This window comes from Poeciliopsis prolifica, unplaced genomic scaffold (assembly GCF_027474105.1).
Source record: "Poeciliopsis prolifica strain line A6 unplaced genomic scaffold, Auburn_PproV2 SCAFFOLD023, whole genome shotgun sequence".
In the NCBI taxonomy this organism is placed as follows: Eukaryota; Metazoa; Chordata; class Actinopteri; order Cyprinodontiformes; family Poeciliidae; genus Poeciliopsis; species Poeciliopsis prolifica.
The window spans coordinates 1087914-1109009 of NW_026562398.1; the positions used below are offsets into that span (position 1 = coordinate 1087914).

The 21096-nt window shown below is 37.5% G+C and overlaps 2 protein-coding genes across 5 annotated transcripts; one reads left to right on the plus strand and one right to left on the minus strand.

Moving 5' to 3' along the window:
* Positions 1-3692: 3692 nt before the first annotated feature.
* Positions 3693-11195, minus strand: rnf114 (ring finger protein 114). The gene is made up of 6 exons (XM_055046244.1): positions 11036-11195; positions 10337-10487; positions 10049-10155; positions 6362-6476; positions 6140-6247; positions 3693-6052 (listed from the first exon to the last, which is right to left on the minus strand). Exons 1-6 carry the CDS (start codon positions 11167-11169, stop codon positions 5987-5989), a joined length of 681 nt encoding a protein of 226 aa, XP_054902219.1. The 5' UTR covers positions 11170-11195; the 3' UTR covers positions 3693-5986.
* spata2 (spermatogenesis associated 2) lies at positions 9606-20770 on the plus strand. 4 transcript variants are annotated; one of them, XM_055046240.1, is made up of 4 exons: positions 9606-9762; positions 12774-12895; positions 13861-14663; positions 15245-20770. In XM_055046240.1, the coding sequence occupies exons 3-4, from the start codon at positions 14319-14321 to the stop codon at positions 16592-16594; spliced, it is 1695 nt and encodes a 564-aa protein (XP_054902215.1). In that variant the 5' UTR covers positions 9606-9762; positions 12774-12895; positions 13861-14318; the 3' UTR covers positions 16595-20770. The 4 variants fall into 4 exon arrangements, with proteins under 4 accessions (XP_054902215.1, XP_054902214.1, XP_054902217.1 ...); XM_055046239.1 differs by having other exon boundaries at positions 12791-12895; XM_055046242.1 differs by having other exon boundaries at positions 12791-12895; positions 13866-14663.
* Positions 20771-21096: the final 326 nt, after the last annotated feature.

The following is a 21096-nucleotide window of genomic DNA, read 5'->3' on the forward strand; positions in this document are numbered from 1 at the left end:
CCACTGTTTCACCCCAAAGGGTTGAACTTTTAAATATTAGCACAGGGGCTGTAAGGATTTAAAATAAATAAATAATGAGCAATTCTCCTGATAGTTCTGTCAATTCATATTCAGTTTTACAGTGAGTTTTGGAATTTTGCAACAGCTCCCCAATGACTTAAAATAAAACGATTCATCAACAATTCTTGTTCTCTTAGGAACAATTAGAACTGTCAGATAAGTAAGCTGACAAATTTTCTGATTATTATAGTTCTCAAAGTAATAATATTGGAGATTTTAGAGGGATTTTAAAGCTAACAAACTTCTGCACACTCACACAAGATGTACAAGATTCAGTTCAGCTGATACAGAGCCAGGCTTGTTGCAGGCGATACTAAATCAAAGTTAAGAGTCGATGCTCTCAGGCAAGCAATGCAAGGAGTATGCGTGCGTGACTAGTGTCGGGGGGAGGGAGGTGCGCTTGTTAAGAGTTTAAAAGCGGAAGATGAGTTGGTGTAGAACTCGCATTGATGTTGGGGAAGCCCACTGGCATTTTCTGTTCAAACATTTGAAAGGACAGACCTGCTGAGCAGTACCAGCCTGGATCAGGATCCCGTTTCTCCTGACTTTGAGGAATTTTTCGGTGAACAAACTCCCAGTGCTCTCCTCTTACACTCCGCGCATCTCATCCCAGAAATCTGCCTCAGCAAAACTTGAAAAACGGTCTAACAGGTTGAACTTTCCAGGGCTTCTCTCTCTTGCTCGAGACAAGAGAGAGAAGCACCTTGTCTGTCCAATGACCAAATTCTGACATGACTCTGGTCATTCCTCTTACCTAAAATGTTGGAACTAGTTCCAACAGATTTTTTTTTTTCTTGGCATATACCAGACTTTGATTCATATGCCTCAAGTGTAAATTTTATTTCACACTTGAGGTCCAGGTCATTGCTGAACAGCTAATATGTTTACCTCAATTAACAAAACAAATTGTGATGTGTATAAGTTTATTGGGGTAGTATTGCTTCAATATTTTGACCATTGCTCCTCTGTCATACAATTATTTTCGACCCTGATGTTAAAAATATGTATACTGAACATACAAGGCAAACCAGTGCCTTAAATTAGCTCTGAAAAGAAGGATTTAAATTACACAGCCAAAATTATACCAGCACCAAGTTTGTGGCTACAAAGAATTTGTGGGTTTCCTGCAACTTGTGCAGAGATGTTTATCCAAATATTAGAGGGTGAATGGGAAAATCAAAAACTCAATTCAGATGACTGTGCTTCCTTGGAAGGGAAAACCTTTTACCAATTGACAGAATAAAATGATCTTGATTGGACTGTTATAATTAGGATGCAGTCTGAATGTAATATAATTCAATCTGACTCTATATGATTGTATTGATTTGACTTTATATTTGTGGATGGAAATTGGATCCGTCTGTCTTGTAAAGTGCCTTGAAATAACACTTGTGAATTAGCCCTAAATAAATAAACTGAATTAGCCCTTAATATTGGGGTCATAGATAGAGTGGGGCAAATGTACAGCTACATTCAAACTTGTTCGAATTGTAATGTATTTTAAAGTCATTTGAGCTGTTGCTCAAACTCAGAAAAGAAAAGTTGTTGAAAGCATAACATCAAATTCTTCAGTTAATAAGTGTGAAACTTCTGACTAAAACTATAATGTGATATATTTCCAAAAACCATAAGTGACCACTTTGACAGTAACTTGAAGTGAAAACTGATTTCTACAAAAATAATGAAAATTGAATAATACTATGCAAGCTAAAATAAATATTTATAAATATTCATCTCCTTTAAATTGACTGACCTAATTCAACAAAGTTTCAGGCAATTAGTGTCTCACAATGAGTAGAATGCAGATCAACTGAGTGCAGTGAGTGATTGCAGTATAAAGACACCTGTATCTGGAAGTCCTTTCATCAGTAATCCTGGATACTACGGCAGCACGAAGACAAAAGAACAATTCAAGTAAATGAAAGGAAAGCTTGGCAAGTATAGGTCAAGGAATGGATATAAAAAAAATCTCTTAGGCACTGAACATCTCCTGAACTTCAGTTAAATATGTCATCAAATAATAGAAGGACTACGGTGCATGAATGCAGCAAAAATATAGGAAAATCCTCAACGTGATTTTGTTTCCAACTGGAAGATAATATTTATTTTCCAGCAGGACAACACAAAGCATCCAGCTAAAGCTACAGAGACATGCTTTGAAGACAACAAGGTAAACTTTCAGGAGTGGACCAGTCAAAGCCCAGACTTTAATCTGATAGAGAATTTGTGGCAGGACTTGATATGTGGCAGCTGTTCTCCGCGCACCCTGACAAAGTCTGAACAGTTTAGTGTGCAAGAATGCAGGTAGGCTTCAGTGTCTAGATATGCAATCCTGATTAAGATCTGTCCATGTTCCACATCATGATGTGATTGCAGCCAAAGGTGCATCTCCTAAATACTGACTTGAAGGGAGTGAATATTTAAGTGCTTTTTTACATGAAATATTTCTATTTGTCTTTATTTTGGAGAAATCTGGTTTTACTCTGACAGTAAAGAGTGTTTTTGGATGTTTTTGTTTAATCGTGTTTGATTTGTAAGAGCAATAATATAGATAAACATCCAAGGAGGTGAATACTTTGCACAGCACCTCCACCTCCATATAACACCGGTTTATTATGATGTTTCCAAAACAGTCTGAATTAGAAAGAAAACATTCTTTGTGCATTATCCAAAATGTACTTTTGCGAGCCCCTTGTACCTATTCTGCCAGGGATCTAAATCTGCAGATTGAATCATTTTGCCTTTTAAACCATCAAAGGAGAGCGAGACAAAAATAATACACTGAGTGAAAACAAGCACTGTGGAGAAATGTCTTGATTAATAGTGGCATTGTACTCTTAATCCAAAACAATCCAGCGTCATCCCTTTGGGCATATGTTGCATTAATTGCTGCCTCAATAGAGCCTGCAGACTCCACCATCTAATGCTCTCATCAAAGAAGCAACACAAAGAACGTTATGAAATTTTTATTTAATGTTGTCCCTTCTCTTCCTTTTCCCCCCCTGTGCTTTCTTCCTTTTCTCTCTCGCCACCTTTGGCTCCCTTCTACCTCTTAGGCGGCACCACCAAACAGACAAGAAATATTTCTTTCTGCCATGTTTTTCCATGCGACTTCCTTCCTGCCCAGAAGCACTCGAGTGTCTCGTTAGTTCTCTCACAGCTAACATCACTCCTGTATCTGCCAGGAGCAAAAACCTGACTGGAGGGGGGTAAGAAAACATAAGGTTTATAAGGTTCTTTGTAGAGCTATAAAGCTGTAGTATTATTAAGCTGCAGTGATTAGAGCTACAAAAGGCTCTAAAGGAAAGAGATGTGGGAATTTTCCCTTCCCGTAGACAGTGTACACCAAAGAGTCAGTTTCATCAGCAAGTTGTTACATTGCAAGAACATTGTTAGTATGATGTCCTCATTTCTTAAAAATAAAACAAAGGTTGATAGAAAGCTCTTATTTCCATAGTTTCTTCCCTGTGAAGCAATTTTTGTCTTAATTCCACCAGAGAAAGCTAACCATGACTATTCTTTCTTGCATTGATTTCCTTTAAATATGTACTGTGAAGTGTTTGCGTCACTTCAACTTCCCTATATTGCACATTTAAAACCAAACCAAGCAACACAAAGCACACAGGCATGACTTCCGATTGACACATGGCTTTAATAGCAAACAAAAAAAACATATCCTGAAAAGTATGACATGCATCTGTATTCAGCATCTTTTAGTCTGGTGCCCTTCCAATGAACCTGCCTATGAGTTAATAAGAGAAAAATATACCGATGTTAGGGCATTATGAAAATCAAGGAACACACCAGACACCCAACTTATCTACTAGTTAGAATAAGCCAGTCAAAATCCCACCATAAATCTAAGAATGTATGCCAAGACCTGAAAACGCTCAGAGATTATGATCTTGACCCAGACTATAAATGAGAATGGAGAAAACTGTAGACTAACAGTGTAGAGCTTGTACACACATACTCCAAAGTACTGACTCATGGGGTCAATACTTGAATGTAAAGTATGACTTTGTGCTGGTCTATCACATAAAATACAAGAACACAACATAGAGGGGTGTGGCTGTAATGAGATGAATTGGTATGAATGTGTTTGCAACGCACTGTAATCAGTGATTGAAACACACACAAACACACCTTCAATACATATCGGTATAAATTACAGCACCTGATATCAGAGTCCAAAGCTTAAATAATTAAAGATCTTTAATTTCTTGGGACTTAGCACACCCTGACAGCAGGGCTGATAAAAACAGATATATTGAGAAAAGGGGTGGAAATATCACACATTAGAAACGCCTAGTAAAATAAAAACATTACTACATCAGAGGGGGACAAAAACTTTCACATCAGGCCTTATAAGTAGGACCAAACACTAGAAAAAAACAAAAACAAAAAAAAAAAAACAAGGGTTTGGTATGGGAGCTACTTAATCTGCTTGCAAGGATATTCACATATCAATTGGTAAACCAAAAATGCATTGCTTCCATGTAAAAATTTGTATTACAGTCTAAAATTGATCTGAGACATCAAAAGTTATTGGGAAAAAAATATATATATATATTAATGCAAAAGCATACAGGCAAAATGAAAACAAAAATAAAATAAATAAAAATAACCCTATCCAGCCCCAGAAAACACAAACCACTGCTGGAATTTTCTAACCCTGCATGCAATATTTGGGTGGCATTCAATATAAGAACTAAGATTTTTAAGATATAAAAGTAATGTATTCTGGATTACTACAAGTTTCTATTCCAGCAACACGTCACAGCACTTTACATTTAAAGTTATACCTCACCATGTAATTTAAAAGTTGTATTCATTGTATTTCCACTAGGACTAAATTATTTCACTAAAACCTATTTTTGTATATCTGTGACGCCGTCAAATAATGCACTTAAAACCAAAATTCTAAATGAAAATGCATGTGAAAAAAGCAATAAAATCGAGGTTGCTCTAGTGTTGTCACAACTGGAACTGTCAGGGAAAGGTAGAACTCTAGTGCCCCCCGGTGGACAAAAAAAAAAAAAAGACAAAAATTAGAGTAAAAAAAAAGTGACCAACACAACTAATTGATGCTGAAATTCTTGGATCTCATAGTCCCCAGGATGATCTAGATTAGCCCTGTTAACTTTGGAAGTCAGAAATAAGATTTACTACAAGGCACAAAGACACAAAGGGAGGAACATTACAATGAAGCAAACCACCGTCTCTGCTTCAGTTTGACCCTACACAAGTTATCTGTTTCAGCACATCCTGGAAAATAAAATGGGAGAAGAAAAAAAAAACAAAACACTCCAACCAGAAACAGCATAGATTTAAACGTACCCCCCTGTCTCCCTCTCTTGAGGCAGTTATTTTATAAGCATAGCCATTCTTGGGTAGCACATCATTTGTTACTGTTGCTAGACAACATTCCCTCATAAAGTTTATTTGTTGGCGATATTCAGCCACCTAGTGGTCGAACCCTCTCATAACATCAAGTATTAATTTTTTTTTTTTCCTTTTTTCTTTTTCCCCTCTCACCACCCAACAACTTTCAAAGCTTTTGGTTGTACGACACTAGATTATTACAAAATAAATGACTGAAAACTAGTTAAAGTGATGCAAAACTAACTACAAAGAACACAGACTCAGTAGAGGGGAAGATAAAGGATTATCAAACACTCCAGCCCTAAAACAAACAGTACAATATGTTTCAATCACATACCATTATTTATTGTTTTATTTTAAATCTTTTAGATTTTGAAGATGCAACCCAATGTGCCCTTTAAATAATAATTATCCATAGTGATTCAGTACAACCGTCCTCTGGATAGATAAATTGATACAGTGTGTGTTTTTGTCTTTCCAAGACAATCTCCTGCTCTCTTCTCTGGATTCCTTTCCTTGCTGCTACAGTGTTCCTCACACTTCACTTGTCCATGAGGGAACGCTGTAAAGCCTCCTGAATCATGGTGGCCTCATCTGTGGCGTAATCCTGCAGAACACCACAAAAGAAGAAATAAAAAAAGTCACAAGAGACTAGTTCAAAATCAAGGTCTAGTAATGATGGTGTTGTACTCACAACAAAAGTATCATAGGAGAAAGTGTGTCTGATCTTCAGGTGCTGGAAAAAGTCAGTACTCCTGTAGTTGGGGTCTCCCCAAGGCATTGAGGCACAGATAGGACACACCTTACAAAATGAGAGCAACAAAGCAACCATAAACAATTTATTGGTCTAGACTAAAGAGAAAACAAACAAAAAAAAACAAACAAAAAGGATCACACAACTCTGTGGATTTCTCACCACTTGGCGCGTATCCCGTGCATGTTGGGAAGTGCAATGTTCAACTAGGCTGTCCTGATCCAGGTTCGGGCAGTTGCAGAAGGGACAGGAGAAAGTGAAGCGGTTTGGCACCTGGCTGAAGGACGGGAACAGAAATAATTCTGTGATCAGTCTTTTTACAACAAGCTGAAGTGTAAGGCTGTATTTGGTTTGCTAATTAAACTAAGAAATTTCTGGAAGAAAACAAATGAAGTAACACAGAAGAGCTAGTGCATAATTTTTTATGTTAAAAAAAAAAAAAAAATCCATAGTTTTCTTGACTTAAATTCCCAGAGTTTCTCCAAACATTTAGCTCTTTTCAAAAATATATATACATTCCCTATGAAGGGATGGCAGTCACTAGCTACATGAGAAAACTTATTTATGGCACAGGCATAGACCAGATAAAAAGGAAGGAATGATAGACATGAGAAAGAAACAAAAAATAGGAGAGTGGGAAGAAGAAGAACGGAAAATGTATAGACAGACAAATAAAAGGAATGATATCAGAAAGGAGAAATAGAAAGATAGACACCAAGAATATAAAGAGGCAATAGAAGTGAAGGAACAAAAACACAGAATGAGACAAGGAGGATACAAGGAAGACAGGAAGAGAATGGTAGAAAGGATGGGCACAATTAATGAACTAAAGATAAAGGCAAGAAAAGAATGACAATGATAGAGGGCAGTTTTAAAAGGGTGAAAGAACACATTGACTGACAGAAGAAAACAAGGAAGGGCAATAGCAAGGAAGGAAGGACTCAACAAAGAAAGTGAGATAGGGAAAATAAGAGGAAGAAATGCAAGGAAAGCCAAAATAGATGAAAAAGAGGAAAGTAGGGAAGGGAAGAATCAGGAATCACAGGGAATGTCATGCAAGAAGAAAGAGAAGGAGACAAAAGGAAATGGAGTGATAAAAGGAAGTCAAAGACTATGGGATGTCTGGAAATACAAATATTTTTTTTCTTAGACTATTTTCTTTTCCACACTTATCCAGATCTGGAAAATACTTCAAATCAAATTCCATACTTTTCCACACTGAGAAGAAGCACTATACCCATTTAATTGTACATTATACTTCCAATATATTTCTTTTGTCATTTTCTTTATATACTATTCAATTTTTTCCTGGTAAATTGTGAACTTGTGAATTGTGCTATAGATGTGAATCTGATTTGTTTTAAAGTATTTTTGCTTTGACACCAAATTACCTAAATAAATACTTCATTAGGAACTCTATACCTCAGTAATCCTGACATAAAAAATTGATTATTTAAAGAAGCATTTTAAATAAGCAGGATACAGTAAGATTGCCGGTGCTCTTTAAACTTTCAACTTGAGTAACTTGCCTGAGCCATTGTGCTTTCAAAGACAGCCACTTAACAACACCAGTAGATTATTATACAACCTCAGAAAAAAAAAGCAGCTTTACTTTCACTTTTGTTATAATGCACATTTTACTTTTTGCATTTACTGACTTGCATCTTCAACCAAAAAGGGATGTAAATGTATTAATGCTGTGTATTTTCCTATTGTATGCCAAAAATACTTTTTATTTGGAAATGCATTCTGAAACTTCCTTGCATTAAGCTTCTTGCTTTCTTAAGTCCCCAAATATTTAACTGTAAGCAACAATGCCAGTTTGTCATGAACTTGGTTTTAAATTTGATTTTGGAACAGGTTTCTCCAGTATCAGCACTTTCTACCTCTATCTTTAAATCTTTTTGCATGCAGTCTACACCTGAAAAATAAATAAAATAAAATACAATTCAGACCTTTAAATACAGACTTTCAATGTGGTTATTCCATGGATTAATTAAATAGCACAACTGTGCAGGGAAAACAAAAATAATAATAATGTTTCTAATAAATACAAAAATGCAGCTTTTATTTATAGTGTCAATGAATTAACACCATAAATATGACAGTGCATTGTAGGAAAGGAAGATCAACAACCTCAACTATCATCAGTTTTCTTGAAGTTTGCAAACTGTTGAAATTAGTGCAATCAAACTGGTATTTCTGGAACATTTAATACAAACTCTTGCTCATAAAATCAAGCAAAAAAAAAATTATATATATATATAATATATATATATATATATATATATATATATAATATATATATATATATATATATAAATAAATAAAAGAATCAAAATACTACTTTGGAATAATGTTGATGCCTGACCAACCAAGATAACAAAAGTTATTTTGCAATTATAGGCAAATATTTTCTGTATTCAGCAGTAAGCTGAATAATCCCTGTTCTATCTGAATAAGCAAAGAATTTGCTTATTCAGTATTGCCCCCTCCAACACTACAAGTTGAAACAGCACCAGTGAAGGAATCACTTGTGCAAACAATTTAACCATTGGCGTTATTCATCCTATAGACACCTGTGTCAATGGCTCTTCTAGGATTAAAAACAAAATGTAATTCAAGTTTTTTTTAAAAAATTTTTTTTATACACCCTCATAACTTGACAGCTTACTGGAATCAGAGAAGTCTTATTGCATAATCTTTAGTGCAGTTGAGTATGTTTGAGCCATATCACAACTGTGTGAAAGAACAATGAAGCAGTTATAACTCCTCCTGCTGACTGTCCTTAACACGCAGGGTAAGGAGACAGTAAATGTCTGAAAGGATATCTTATTGAATTAGAATATCATTGAACAGTTATTCAGCTAAAAAAACAAACTGATAAATTCTTTACATACAGTATAGTGATACATTTCAAGTGTTTACTTTTTTTAATGTTGATTATGGTTTGCAGCTAATAAGACATAAAATTCAGTTTCTCAGAACATTAGAATATCTCATAACACAAGATTATGCAGTGAGGGGCTCCTTTTGGATGAATTAATGTCTCAGTGCAGTGTTGCATGAAGGTAATCAGCCTGTGGCTGTGTTGAGATGTTCAGGAAGCCCTGGTTGCTCTAATAGCTGCCTTCAGCTAGTCTGCATTGTTGGGCCTGCTGTCTCTAATCTTTGTCAATAAATTCTCAATATAGTTTGTTTCAGTAGAATCAACTCATCAACTCACCTCAGTGATATTGTGATCAACACAACACGTATTGGTATTGATAAGAAGAAGGATGATTTAAGTGCTCTAAAATTTCCACTGTAGACATCTGCAGTGGCTTTGGACTAACACCCACAGATGACACAGCAACCCAACTTATTATTCACAGTGGGAACTTCACACTGGATCTCTACTAATTTGGAATCTGTGTCTTTCTACCAATTCCCCAGATGCCAGGACCGAATGAAATGCTAAATTTACTTTCATCCAAGAACAGGACACTTGTGACCTTGTTTCCGGTTAAGCACTACCCCATGTCCCAGATGCATGTGGGTGGTGACTCCAGCCACGGTCCAAGGTTTGTGAATTTACTCCCCCCCACTTCACAATCTTCTCAGTGCTATGGTTATGTGCAACTTTCTCTGGCATTCTAATCTATTCTATTCTATTCTAATCAATAGAGTTTCAGCAGGTAATGTTGAAGTGGGTTACAACAAGACCATGCCCACAGTGTATATCAGTGCAATCCTAGATTTATTCAACCAAACAAAAGGCTATTATTAGATGCAAAACATTTTCTTCTTCTTCCATTTAGTGTGAAGCAGGCTGATTTTTCCTCTGTGATTGTGCATAATTTCCCTCACCTGATAATGGCAGGCTGACTTTGGGCAGTGCTCCTCACGCCCTCCTCAATGTACTCCTGGTATTTTGAACAGGCAACTGTGTGGCTCCTCATCTGAGAAAGGCCAATCTTAAAAGGAAACAAATAGCATAGCACTTTGTTATGTTTATAAAAAGTCAGTCTTTGTGGTAGTTGGCACAATTATTACTATTTCAAACTGAACAGAAACTGTAGTCACTATGTGTTCTCAAATACATTTCACATGAAGCTGGCGATAGTCTTGGCTTACTAGAGTTTTAATTAAACTTACCTGAACTCCACATCCCTTGCAAGCTGCCACAGACGAGTGGATGAGGGCCTCTAAATCAGCAGCTTTAGTCCAGTGGGTCAGAGCTGTCCTACATACAGCACACACAGGCTTCTGTGGACGCAAACATTCTTGCAAACAGCTCTGGCAGAACCTGCCAGGTAACAGAAGAAAGAATGCGATAATGGTGTGATCAAAAGGAAAGAAACTGATTATTATATGTTTTAGTTTTTTTTTTAATTCAAATCTAGCCTTTATTTATTATTTTATTAAGAATTCACACACTTTGTTAGCGGAGTAATTTCTTTTTTATGCTACTGACATGAGCTTCCCGTAAAACCGAAGGAAAGTACCAAGCTCAAGAAAGCACAGGGAGTTGTAGTCTTTTAGGGCACTTCCTCCAGTCATTGTAAAGGAAAATAAGACTACATTTCCCGACTGAGGCCTCCTTGATGTAAACAAAACTGAAACTGATTTAGCAGGTTTTAATGGGGTTTTCCACATAATTTTAAAGCAAAGTAGAACAGCATAGTCTCGACAAAAAGCAGACGAAGGAACGCTTCACGTTTTGAGACTTTATCCAACAATGTCTTTAACGCCGTCGCTACTCTCTCATTGTTTTTAACTGCTACCATTGCCTCGTTGGTGGTAGCAGACGTGGGATAGGGGGAGGGAGATGGAAAATTAGCACGAAATACTCACGTATGACCGCATTGTGTTGTTAGAGGAGAGTCGAAAATTTCAAGGCAAACTGGACAAACGAAATCCGACATGTCACTGCTCCCGTCAGGGACACTCTTGGGCTGTGCTGAGCTGAAACCGCCGAGCATCGCCATTTCTTTTCTTCACTGTGTAAGTCCCCAGCAACACTAACTGTAACAAAACGTCACTGGGTTCGGGTTCTTTTTAAAGCGCGAGGGGCGGAGCTTCAGGAATTACAATCACGAAAACATTACAGCAGATATTGTATTCCTGTAAACATATCACAACTGACAGCAATACAGTTTAAGATGCCAGTTTATTAATTAATTAAGCAGGTAACCCTCATCTCACTCATCTGAGGGTGAGATAAAATGAGTCTTGATAAACATTGATATATATATATATATATATATATATATAATATATATATATATATATATATATAATATATATATATATATATATATATATATATATATATATAAAAAAAAAAAAATTCCCTTCTCACCCACCGCGGGTGGTTCTTATCCTCTGAGCTCGGGTCCTCTACCAGAGGCCTGGGAGCTTGAGGGTTCTGCGCAGTATCTTGGCTGTGCCAAGGACTGCACATTTCTGGACTGATATATATATATATATATATATCTATATTATATATATATATATATATATATATATATAATATATATATATATATATATATATAAAAGAAAAGTAATCCAAATTATAGAATTAATAATTCAATTTTATAATTTAATTACAGAATTAAATGATATAGAATTAAAAGTGTTACCTAGCTCATGCATTACACTCTTGAGCTCTGAGCTTCTGCGTAGGTGACCTAAAGAGTGTTTTTGTAACTCCTTCAGCTGTTAACATAACAGCCATCACTGCTCCTAGTATTTTGCACACAATTGTTTGCACAGCAACATGAATGCCATTCACATTGCTTTTTTCATGAATTGCACGTACATATTTTGTACATTTTGAAATCATCCTACTAAGTTGTACATTTCTTTCAATCGGCGTATGCAGTTTTAATAACTGCAAGGGATTTTCTTATGCTATAAATTTGCCCTTACAGTTTGTCAACATGAGTCTCAGCAAAAGAAATATATCCAAAAGATGTACAGGGGCGTACACACACATAAAAAAAATTCTTATTTGTATTTGGTAAGTCTTTTTTAACATTGGTTTAAGCCTGTGACTGTCAGGGCTGTTTATGAAATGCACTAATTTGTTGTAGCTATAAACCCTTTGCAAATTCCAGAAATTCAATAATTTATCTTGAAGAAATAATTTAGCACTACTGGGAAGATTATATATATTCTGGGGCAACACAAATGATCCCCTGATGGCAACCAGTGCAGATCTTCTCTCCATATATATTGTTTTGATCTGAGTCAGTCAGAAAATCTGCCTTTTCCCATTTCACATAACATTCGTCTAGACTGTCTTGCTGCTATTATTGTCAAGCTTTAGATAAAAAACTAAATAAAGAACACTGTATATTGTTTTTATGTATACATTTTTTGTTAAAGCTGTTTAATTATTTTTGTTGAAAAAATCTGAAGTACTGTATACAAATAGTCATTCAAATTTTAAAAGGGAAAATAAAAAGTCTGAAATAAAAACAAAATAGAACTTTTCTAGATCTCTTAATGCCGGTTTTGCTCTGAACAAGCAAAAAACATCAACAAAATAGTTTGTCAGAAACTGGTTTTATCTTTGTGTCTCACAGTGCCCTCTCTTCCTCAGCACGTGGGTGACGCGATGCTGACGCTCTGAGCGCATGCGTATTGCGATGAAGGGAATTTTCAACAGCTGAGGAGGCGTAACTAGCCAGGCTAACATTTTCTTAAGGTAAGATACAAGGGTGGCGAGGTTTCTGTTCAAAAGGCGGCGGGTTTCCCTGAGAGAGACATATTTACTATAAATCACGTAGGTTTTGTTTTATAATCGTCCTGCATTGATAAATGACTCTATACCCGATAAAGACATCCTGGTTACAATGGAACGCCCTGCTAGCTAGAAGCAAATGTTAGCTAGGCTGCTGTGATGAAATGGGCGTTCACTGCTTCGTTTAGTTTGAGGTCTTTCTCGGTTGTTGTTTTCGGGGTTGAGATTGAAAATCCGCGAAAAAGCTGTTGTGGTGTTTTCTCTTGGTCTTCGTATACGGCCACTGATGCTGTCGCAGTTGATATACGCAGTGAAAAGGGATGTTAACACTGCGTGCTAGCTGGCTACATGATGCTCACTGTATCTGTAACGAAACTGGAATAGCCAGCTTGCGAAAGAACGACAAGTACGTGCTTCCTTGTAGGTAACAGTCGCACTATCGCAAAAAGATAAACTACACATTAGAATCCCTTCACGAATAACTTTGGGGGTTGTAAATGAATAGCTTTACAAAGGGAGCTGCTCTTTGCCATAGCCCACATTTTCACTTGCACAAATTTAAACAGATAAGTGTGTTACTCTCTACCTTTAAATGTGCTATCTGTACTTGAGCTATCCAAAAATGTGTAGCTATTACAAACATGACGGGAATTGAATCAGTCTAGCTGTGTTGGTGTTTTAACCAACATTCAGGAACCAACTCAGTGCATCTTCAACATCCCACTCAAAGCACTGATACTGCCACAGATCTGTTCTGCCTTACTTATGTTCCATACAAGAGAATACAAGAGAGACTTTTTTTGTCTTCTCTTTGAAAAGATTTTAAATCGTACCCCGTTTAGTTATATTTAGCATGTTTTTTCTTATTTTGATATGTGTGATAAAACTACCTTTTTTGTAATTGTCATTCCTGTTTTTTTTTCTCCCAGTTTAGAAATTGCTGAGAAGAAACGTTCAGTTAAGAATGACTTGTTCAAATGAGTGACCTCAAACTCTACAAATACTGAAGCAAAGGGACTCCATAAATCCAACTTTGAACTACCAGAGAGCAAATCTCCTCCCTGCTATCTGTGTGACACAGACCTATTTGTCTTGAAACAAGTTATTCTTTGAGATTAAGAAGAGATGCCCAGACAAAGACAACCATACAGGCTGCTGCCTTCCTCTATCAACTGAAAGCTACCAAAACACAGTTTTTTGTGGTTAGAGAATGGGCTATTGAGTCTATTTGCTCTTCTCTCTCCAGAATATTGGAAGTTAGTGTGTGCCAATGTGCACGGTAAATTATGCTCACCTAAAATGGTGCTTGAATGTGGCATCCCCAATCAAGGCGTGCCTGAAGAGTTGAGGGTCTCTCTGGTATCTGAATGATTGTCTGTTGAAAATAATGGATGCCAAGTTGAGAGAGGACCTGTTCCGGAGATATGTGACGGCACTGGAAAGGCGTCCGGAGGGGGGATATATGGGAACTGGAAGTACGTTGGAGGGAGACAAAAGCAGACACAAGGACAGCGAGGCACTACTCTCCACAGCGACGGCTCTGCTCGGAGCCTATCAGCCAGATCCTGGACAGCGATTTCGCATGGTCCGTTTCTATGAGATGGTGGAGAACTCGCTCCGATGCCAGAGAGGAGGCAACCTTAAGAGTCTGGAGAGGGCCTTTCACACTCTGGAAACCATCTGCACTAACCTCCTGCTCTTCCCTTGGAAGAAAGAGTTTCGATGTATAAAGGTGAGGGTAATTTATTGTCATAGATTTATTATATATCCCAGGTGTCATAATAAGACTTAGTATTGGAATAATACTTGTGTGAGCTACTTATTAATAAATACCAGACATTCATCGGGTTACACCTTTGGTAGAGTCTTACCTCAAAGTTTCAGCCCAAAACGGTTTCATGTTTCAGAGTTTTGTTTTATTTTTTCTCATAACTTTTTATGGCAATTTCTGATCATCTAAATGCATTGAGTGTAACATAAATTCTTGTTATTTTAGTTATTGCAGATATTCCTGAGATGGTGAATCTAAAAGTCTGAATAATTAGCTTTTTATTTGAATACTTGAGCTTTTAAGGACTGCTAAACTGTATCCAGAAGCTTCACTCTAAGAACCTGGAATTAGAAAATAGTTTGAAGTTCTTTCTGTCTTTGTATGTTTGTTTACATCTCACAATGCAAATTTAGGTCATGTATTGCAGTTAAATACTTTTCTTATTACAAATTATATCTAAAAATGTGCTTAAGTGGTATTGATTTATGGATCTTTAGATTGAGCTGCAGTCATGCTGATTTTTAGATGTCTCTCTCTTTTAGACCTTCACAGGCCCTTATGTGTACCACCTGCAGTCTGCCATTTCTGATGCTGAACTCCGAATGCTAATGCGTACCATTGGATATACCTGTGACCATGATTCGCAGTTTCGTTTGTTGGACCACCCAGGGGACAGCAGTCATCTCCGCCAGCTAGCCTTTGAACTGTTCCTGGCCCAGGCAGAGTGTCGTCTTCTAGGGGAGGTGGTGGCTCTCGCCCGCGGTTCTGCCTCGGAGCTGGAAGCTCTGGAGCTCCGACGGGGTTGTAGAGATGATGCAGCTGGTTGCGCTGAGGCACTGCGCAGACGAGACAGCCTCGGGGCAGACATTGCTCGGTTGTCTGTTCGACCGTTGGATATAGAAAGGCCTCATGCCCACCACCTGAGACGAGGAAGCCGACCGTCCAAGTCTGTGGATGTTACAGATGGGGCAGGTCACTGGCACCCAGCTGTCAACAAGCCTATCCTGAAGGCATCTCTGAGTCTAAGGAAGGAGCCTCTGTTTGTAGACACAGAGGAAGACATGAAGGATGAGATCATCAGGCCCAACACCTCTGCATCGTTTTTCTCTATCGCGGCTCCACCTTCCTACAGCCCTGTTGCAGACTTTTTTCCCATGCAGTCGTCTCCTCCAGTTGACCCCTACACGTCCTACCATATGTCCTCCTTAGATGACATTGACTTGTACACAGAGAGAGGTGGTGTTGGAACGGGAGGAAGGCAAACTCCGTCTCGACCGCCATCCAGAGAGCCGCGTGATGCCAGAGATAGCTGGCTTCTCAAAGCTCATGGGAGTGTGAAGTGTCAAGGTTGTGGACTGGGATGCTCCACAACGGCATCCTGTCAAAGGTGTGACATGATTCTTTGCTCGGCCTGCCACGATATAGATCCGTCCCCCTGTTGTGGCCTCCAGGACTACCACTCGAAATCCCCACGCCCCCTTGATGGATACATTCCTGTGAAGGAAAAGCTATCTGTCTACTCTAACACCCAGTCTCACCCCCATCTCCATCCACACCCTCTAACTCTGACCCATTCTCATTCTCATCCTCACCCCCAGATGTTGGAAAAACCCCTCATGCCCACCAAACTATTTCCAAGCAAGTCAGTTGCTATGACAACACCAAAGGCAGGGAGCACGGAGCGCATAAGTATTGGGGGGTCACGATGCGGGTTTTGCAACAAGCCAGGCGCTTCACACACCTGTGTAAATTGCTCTAAGGTGTCGTGTGACTCTTGCATGGGCTTGTATGCAAAAGATGTGTGCACACGAAAGAATCCTCAGCACAACTTTGTGCCCAACCATCAGCTCAACTTTAAATCTGGCACCATATCACACTTAGTGTATCGATGAAGCAGGCAGGCAGAATAATCCCCTTCAGTACAATCCCTTAGCATTTAATGTAGTTTTGCACTATTGCTTTCAGCTTGGCTTACATAGTTCATTTTCTGGTTTCTGATTTTATCTGGTGGTTTCTTCTCCAACTTGTACATTCTCACTTGCTGACAGTAGAGCCATGGAATGCACATACCACAAAGCCATGTCATTAACCCAGCTCTCCGCTAGCTAGGCATGGGGCGGTGTGAGATTCTCACGGAGATGATGATCTTGGGTAAAAAAACAGCTCTGTCATAGTATGCACACACCATGATAGAGCACACTCAGAAAATGAAAACAATAAAATGTTAAACGTGACATAATCAATTAAAAACAAGCTTTAGTTCTTCCCAGTGTGGCTAAAATAATGAGACATTGATCATTATAGATGTATCTTCACATTTATTTTTACACCTGATAAATTTTTGAGTAGTTTTTCAGTGTTGACTGCAGAATACAATATTTATACAGTTCTGCTCTTTAGAGTAGCAAAATAAGTCAGGCTATCTGTACGTGGGGCCAGCTGCTTAATGGGAATGTCACAGTTAAAATGGCTCTACCACACAGTGAAAATGAAAGGAGTGCACTACCCTATGTTCTGTGGCATCTCATTATAGGAAGTTCATTATAAAATGCAACTTTAAATTTACCATTGGGATTAATAAAGTATTTTGAACAGAAATTTGAATTTAATATGAAGGAACAGAATGAGGGAAATGTTTTTTTTTTCCTCCTTGGATTTAAAATGTCCATTTTGTAACACCGTCTTATACCTCAGTACCTATAACTGGCCCATGCCTACTCTCTGCCTTGTAAAGCTGTAAGCCTTTTCTCTATTGGTTTTACCAGATGACTTGCTTTTCAGTCATCCTGTGTTGACGTTGCGCTTCCCACTGTTCTTAGTTTTTTACTCTCCACATGGGGAAAACTGGACAAATTAAACTTCATCTCATTTTAATCAAATCTGCCCTGATGAACATTATACACTTTGCCTAACTTCTCAGCTAAAAATTCTTCTAATATATTAATATATAAATATACATAAGTAGATACAGTATATATTTATGTATGAGTGTGTGTGTGTGTGTGTGTGTGTGTATGTGTAGAAAAGACCTGAGCTTGCCTAATATTTAAAGGTAATGTTTTAGAAAACTTGAAAAATGTTGGAAAAAAAAAAGTAAACACACTGGAAGTCAGTAACGCTCTGCTCTCTAGGACAATGTGAGACTGTTAAATGGGCATGAGGTCTGACATCTTACATATGTTGATTATGGGGTAGAAGATATCCTGAAGAGACACATGTTCTATTTAAAATATTATGCCTTGTAAAATTACCCTGAAATATTTGTAATTTTCTTTCTTTGGGTCAGTTTCAAACGCTACTGTGAACTCAAGATGTTGAAGATGATTTCCGTCAGACTGTTGGTGTTGGATTCAGGCCTCGTCCCTCTCATTACTTCCCACAAACCCCACATGATTCATGATGCCTCTTCCACAAATTAGTGATTCTCGTTCTGCTTCAAGTGGGGTCACAGGAAACCGACTGCTTGTAAACAAGTCTAGTGACTAACAAATGTCTAAACTGTTGGTTGGTTTTCGGCAGTATGAAGATTTGTGCTCCTCAATGGTTTCTGTCTACCTCAATTCACATCAGCTTACACCCAGTTTGACATTATGGATTAAAACTAGCCTCAATATTCAGAGGAAAAAATAAACAGAACAAAGCATTTAATTAACAAGTTGTCTATGTTTAAAAAGTAGCGTGGTAACCTCAGAAAACCATCTAAATGTATTATAAATGGAATCAGGTTTAGATGTTTATTTAGTGAAGGAGGAATTGTGTAGAATATTCTTGTAACAAATACTTGACTTCATTTAATAAGTAACAAAACCAACTTTAATTTGAAATTTCTACTTTTCCTTACTTAACTGAGTTACATTTCTGTTTTTCTCTTGGTTGGATTGGCAAAAGACAGAAACCGCTTATGTTGCAGTCCGGCTAAGCACTGACACCAGCTCAGAGTCTCAAAATTTATTTAGACCTTATTGCTTTCTGTTATAGAAGTATATAATGTTAGTTTTGCAAAGCAGACTTTTACTACACTACTTTTTGGGAATACACCAATCAACAAGGTCAGAGTTTAGATCTAGATATTTTTCCCTCAATGTGCTGTGAAGGAGGATCGGTTGGTTAATTCAGTGTAGAAATGCATCAACAATGAGCATGTAGCTTGATCCACTCAATAAAAATTGAAGATCGAGGGTTAATGTTTTATTTCCATTATTTTCAAAGCTGCAGCTGCTGTCAAAAAATCTGTTGCACATTTTGGTTCCTGACATTTTGGTTTCTGACAGCTTCCAAAAAATTGGAAGCTGTCAGAATTTATGGGTAAAATGTCAAGACGGAAACACAGAATTGGCCTGGAAAAACCTTATTGGTGCATCTTTAACTGAAATTTAACGTTTGAGCATATTCATTGCAAGTTCACATTGATTTGACTCGTTGAAGTCTTTAAGCTTGCTGTAAAACACTTAGAGCCACTCTCCTATATCTGTTTCATAGCTGGGCTTTGGAGATATGCTGCTTCGGTTTAAATACTAGCCCATGCTTGAATGGGTCCGTGTGGTGTTTACTCTCGTTCTCCATGTAAAAAGTCTATAGTTACCAAGGGCTAATTTTCATTCACTTCTCATAAAAAATAAGTGTTAGTCTGATTCATTTTTGACAGACTGCTTGGGCTGCTCGAGCCTTCATGTGCTGTCAGGATTAACCTCTGAATGCCTTAAGACTGTATAGCTCTCTTATCATAGAATATTTTGATTTATTTTTTAATGTCAGATACTATGTTTTATCAATCTGTTATTTCAGCATTGCTATTTAATCTCCAGTCTCCAAATGTAAAATTCATTTTTGGATTTCAGAAAAAATAGATTACAAGTACAGAAGGTTATAGATATTTTTTAAAGTGCATCTTGATGATTTTTTTTTTTTTAAAGCAGAATATTGTACACCTGTACATGTGTTGTAATGACCTTGTCAAGAAGCAATGTCTAATTTGAACCTTTTTGTTCCTTTCCTTAAAAGCTAAAGTCAGGTGTTGTCTTAAACATATTAAAACGGATCAAAAGGGATGTTTGATGTAGATGGAAGGCTCTTTATGAGATGTCAACGTTATCTAAACTAGTGTATCAAGAAGTCTTGTGACCTTTGGGGAGATGTGCAATTTTTTTTTCCATCCAGTCAAGCCTTTTTAAATGTTTCAGTGTAATTGTGTTTCAATAGCTCTGTTTGCAATTCATAACCAGCATCACCGAGGACTTTCAGAAGTATTGAGCCATGTGTCAAGAGTGATCGTTTTGCCAAATGAAGAACAACTCTCGCTGGAGTGGAAACAAACACATTGTATGGCTTGTCTGGATGTGAAGCTAATGTAACATATAAACCTGTGATTTTTACTTTTTATCTTTTTGCTAAAGTTGCGTTTTGTCTGTAGATTGTGGGCTTTTTAAGAAGCCTGTGAAGAAAATCAACATTGATGGCCACTTTCACTCCATTTGATGTGGCTCTGACTGTAAACAGTAGACTGATTTGTGTTGGTCACTACAAAGGGCTAAACAGTCTTGAGGGCTGCCTTTAGATTAGTTTGCTCTATTTCAGAAGTTTGAAAAACTGACTTTGCGGAGTTTACATTTATCAACACGAATTACTGATTTCTGGGAAGAAATTATGATGTTATACATCAATCTCTTTAACATGATTGGTCTGACTTGCACCATTATTACTTAAGACATTGTGGAAGAAGATACTCCCTTTACCTTTTGTGTGGTTATCTTACAGGTTTTCATACAGGTGTTGTAGTTAGGCTGCCTCATTCCCATCCCCTGTTTCTGTAGCCTTTCTCCTGGCATGCTCTGTCCAGACCCAAACACCCACCCACCTACCTTGGCACTAAGGATCATCGCACAATGTGCATGTGAAGGGGTATTTGACTTAGGATCAGTGTGTGGGCATAAATGGGGTAGAAAGGGAAAATAGCCAAAACTGTTAATTGGTGAATATTATATATAAATATATACATATATATATATGGAAAAAGAAATGTAAATGAGATTTTACTAAATAATTTGAAGAATAAAATTCTAAAAACACAAGTTTATTGCTTTGAAGAAGACCTTTATTTGCATTTTGGTGTCTGTCATTCATCTTCATGTGGATATGGATTCCCTTCTGAGGTCTGTACCACAAGGATTTTTCAAGAACCCATGTGTTGATGTACATTTATCAGACCTGAGCAAGTGCATCACAAAGTAGATGAGGGATTTAAAAGAAAAAACTCAAATGAAGACATGTATTTACTTAGTGTTCACCCTTATTTGACAAGAGTAAAATCCTTTTTTGCTTTATTCAGGCTTCTTGCCTCCTTACCAAAAGAAAATTGGTTAGAAACAGAAAGTGGTAGTCTTCACAAATGATGAAT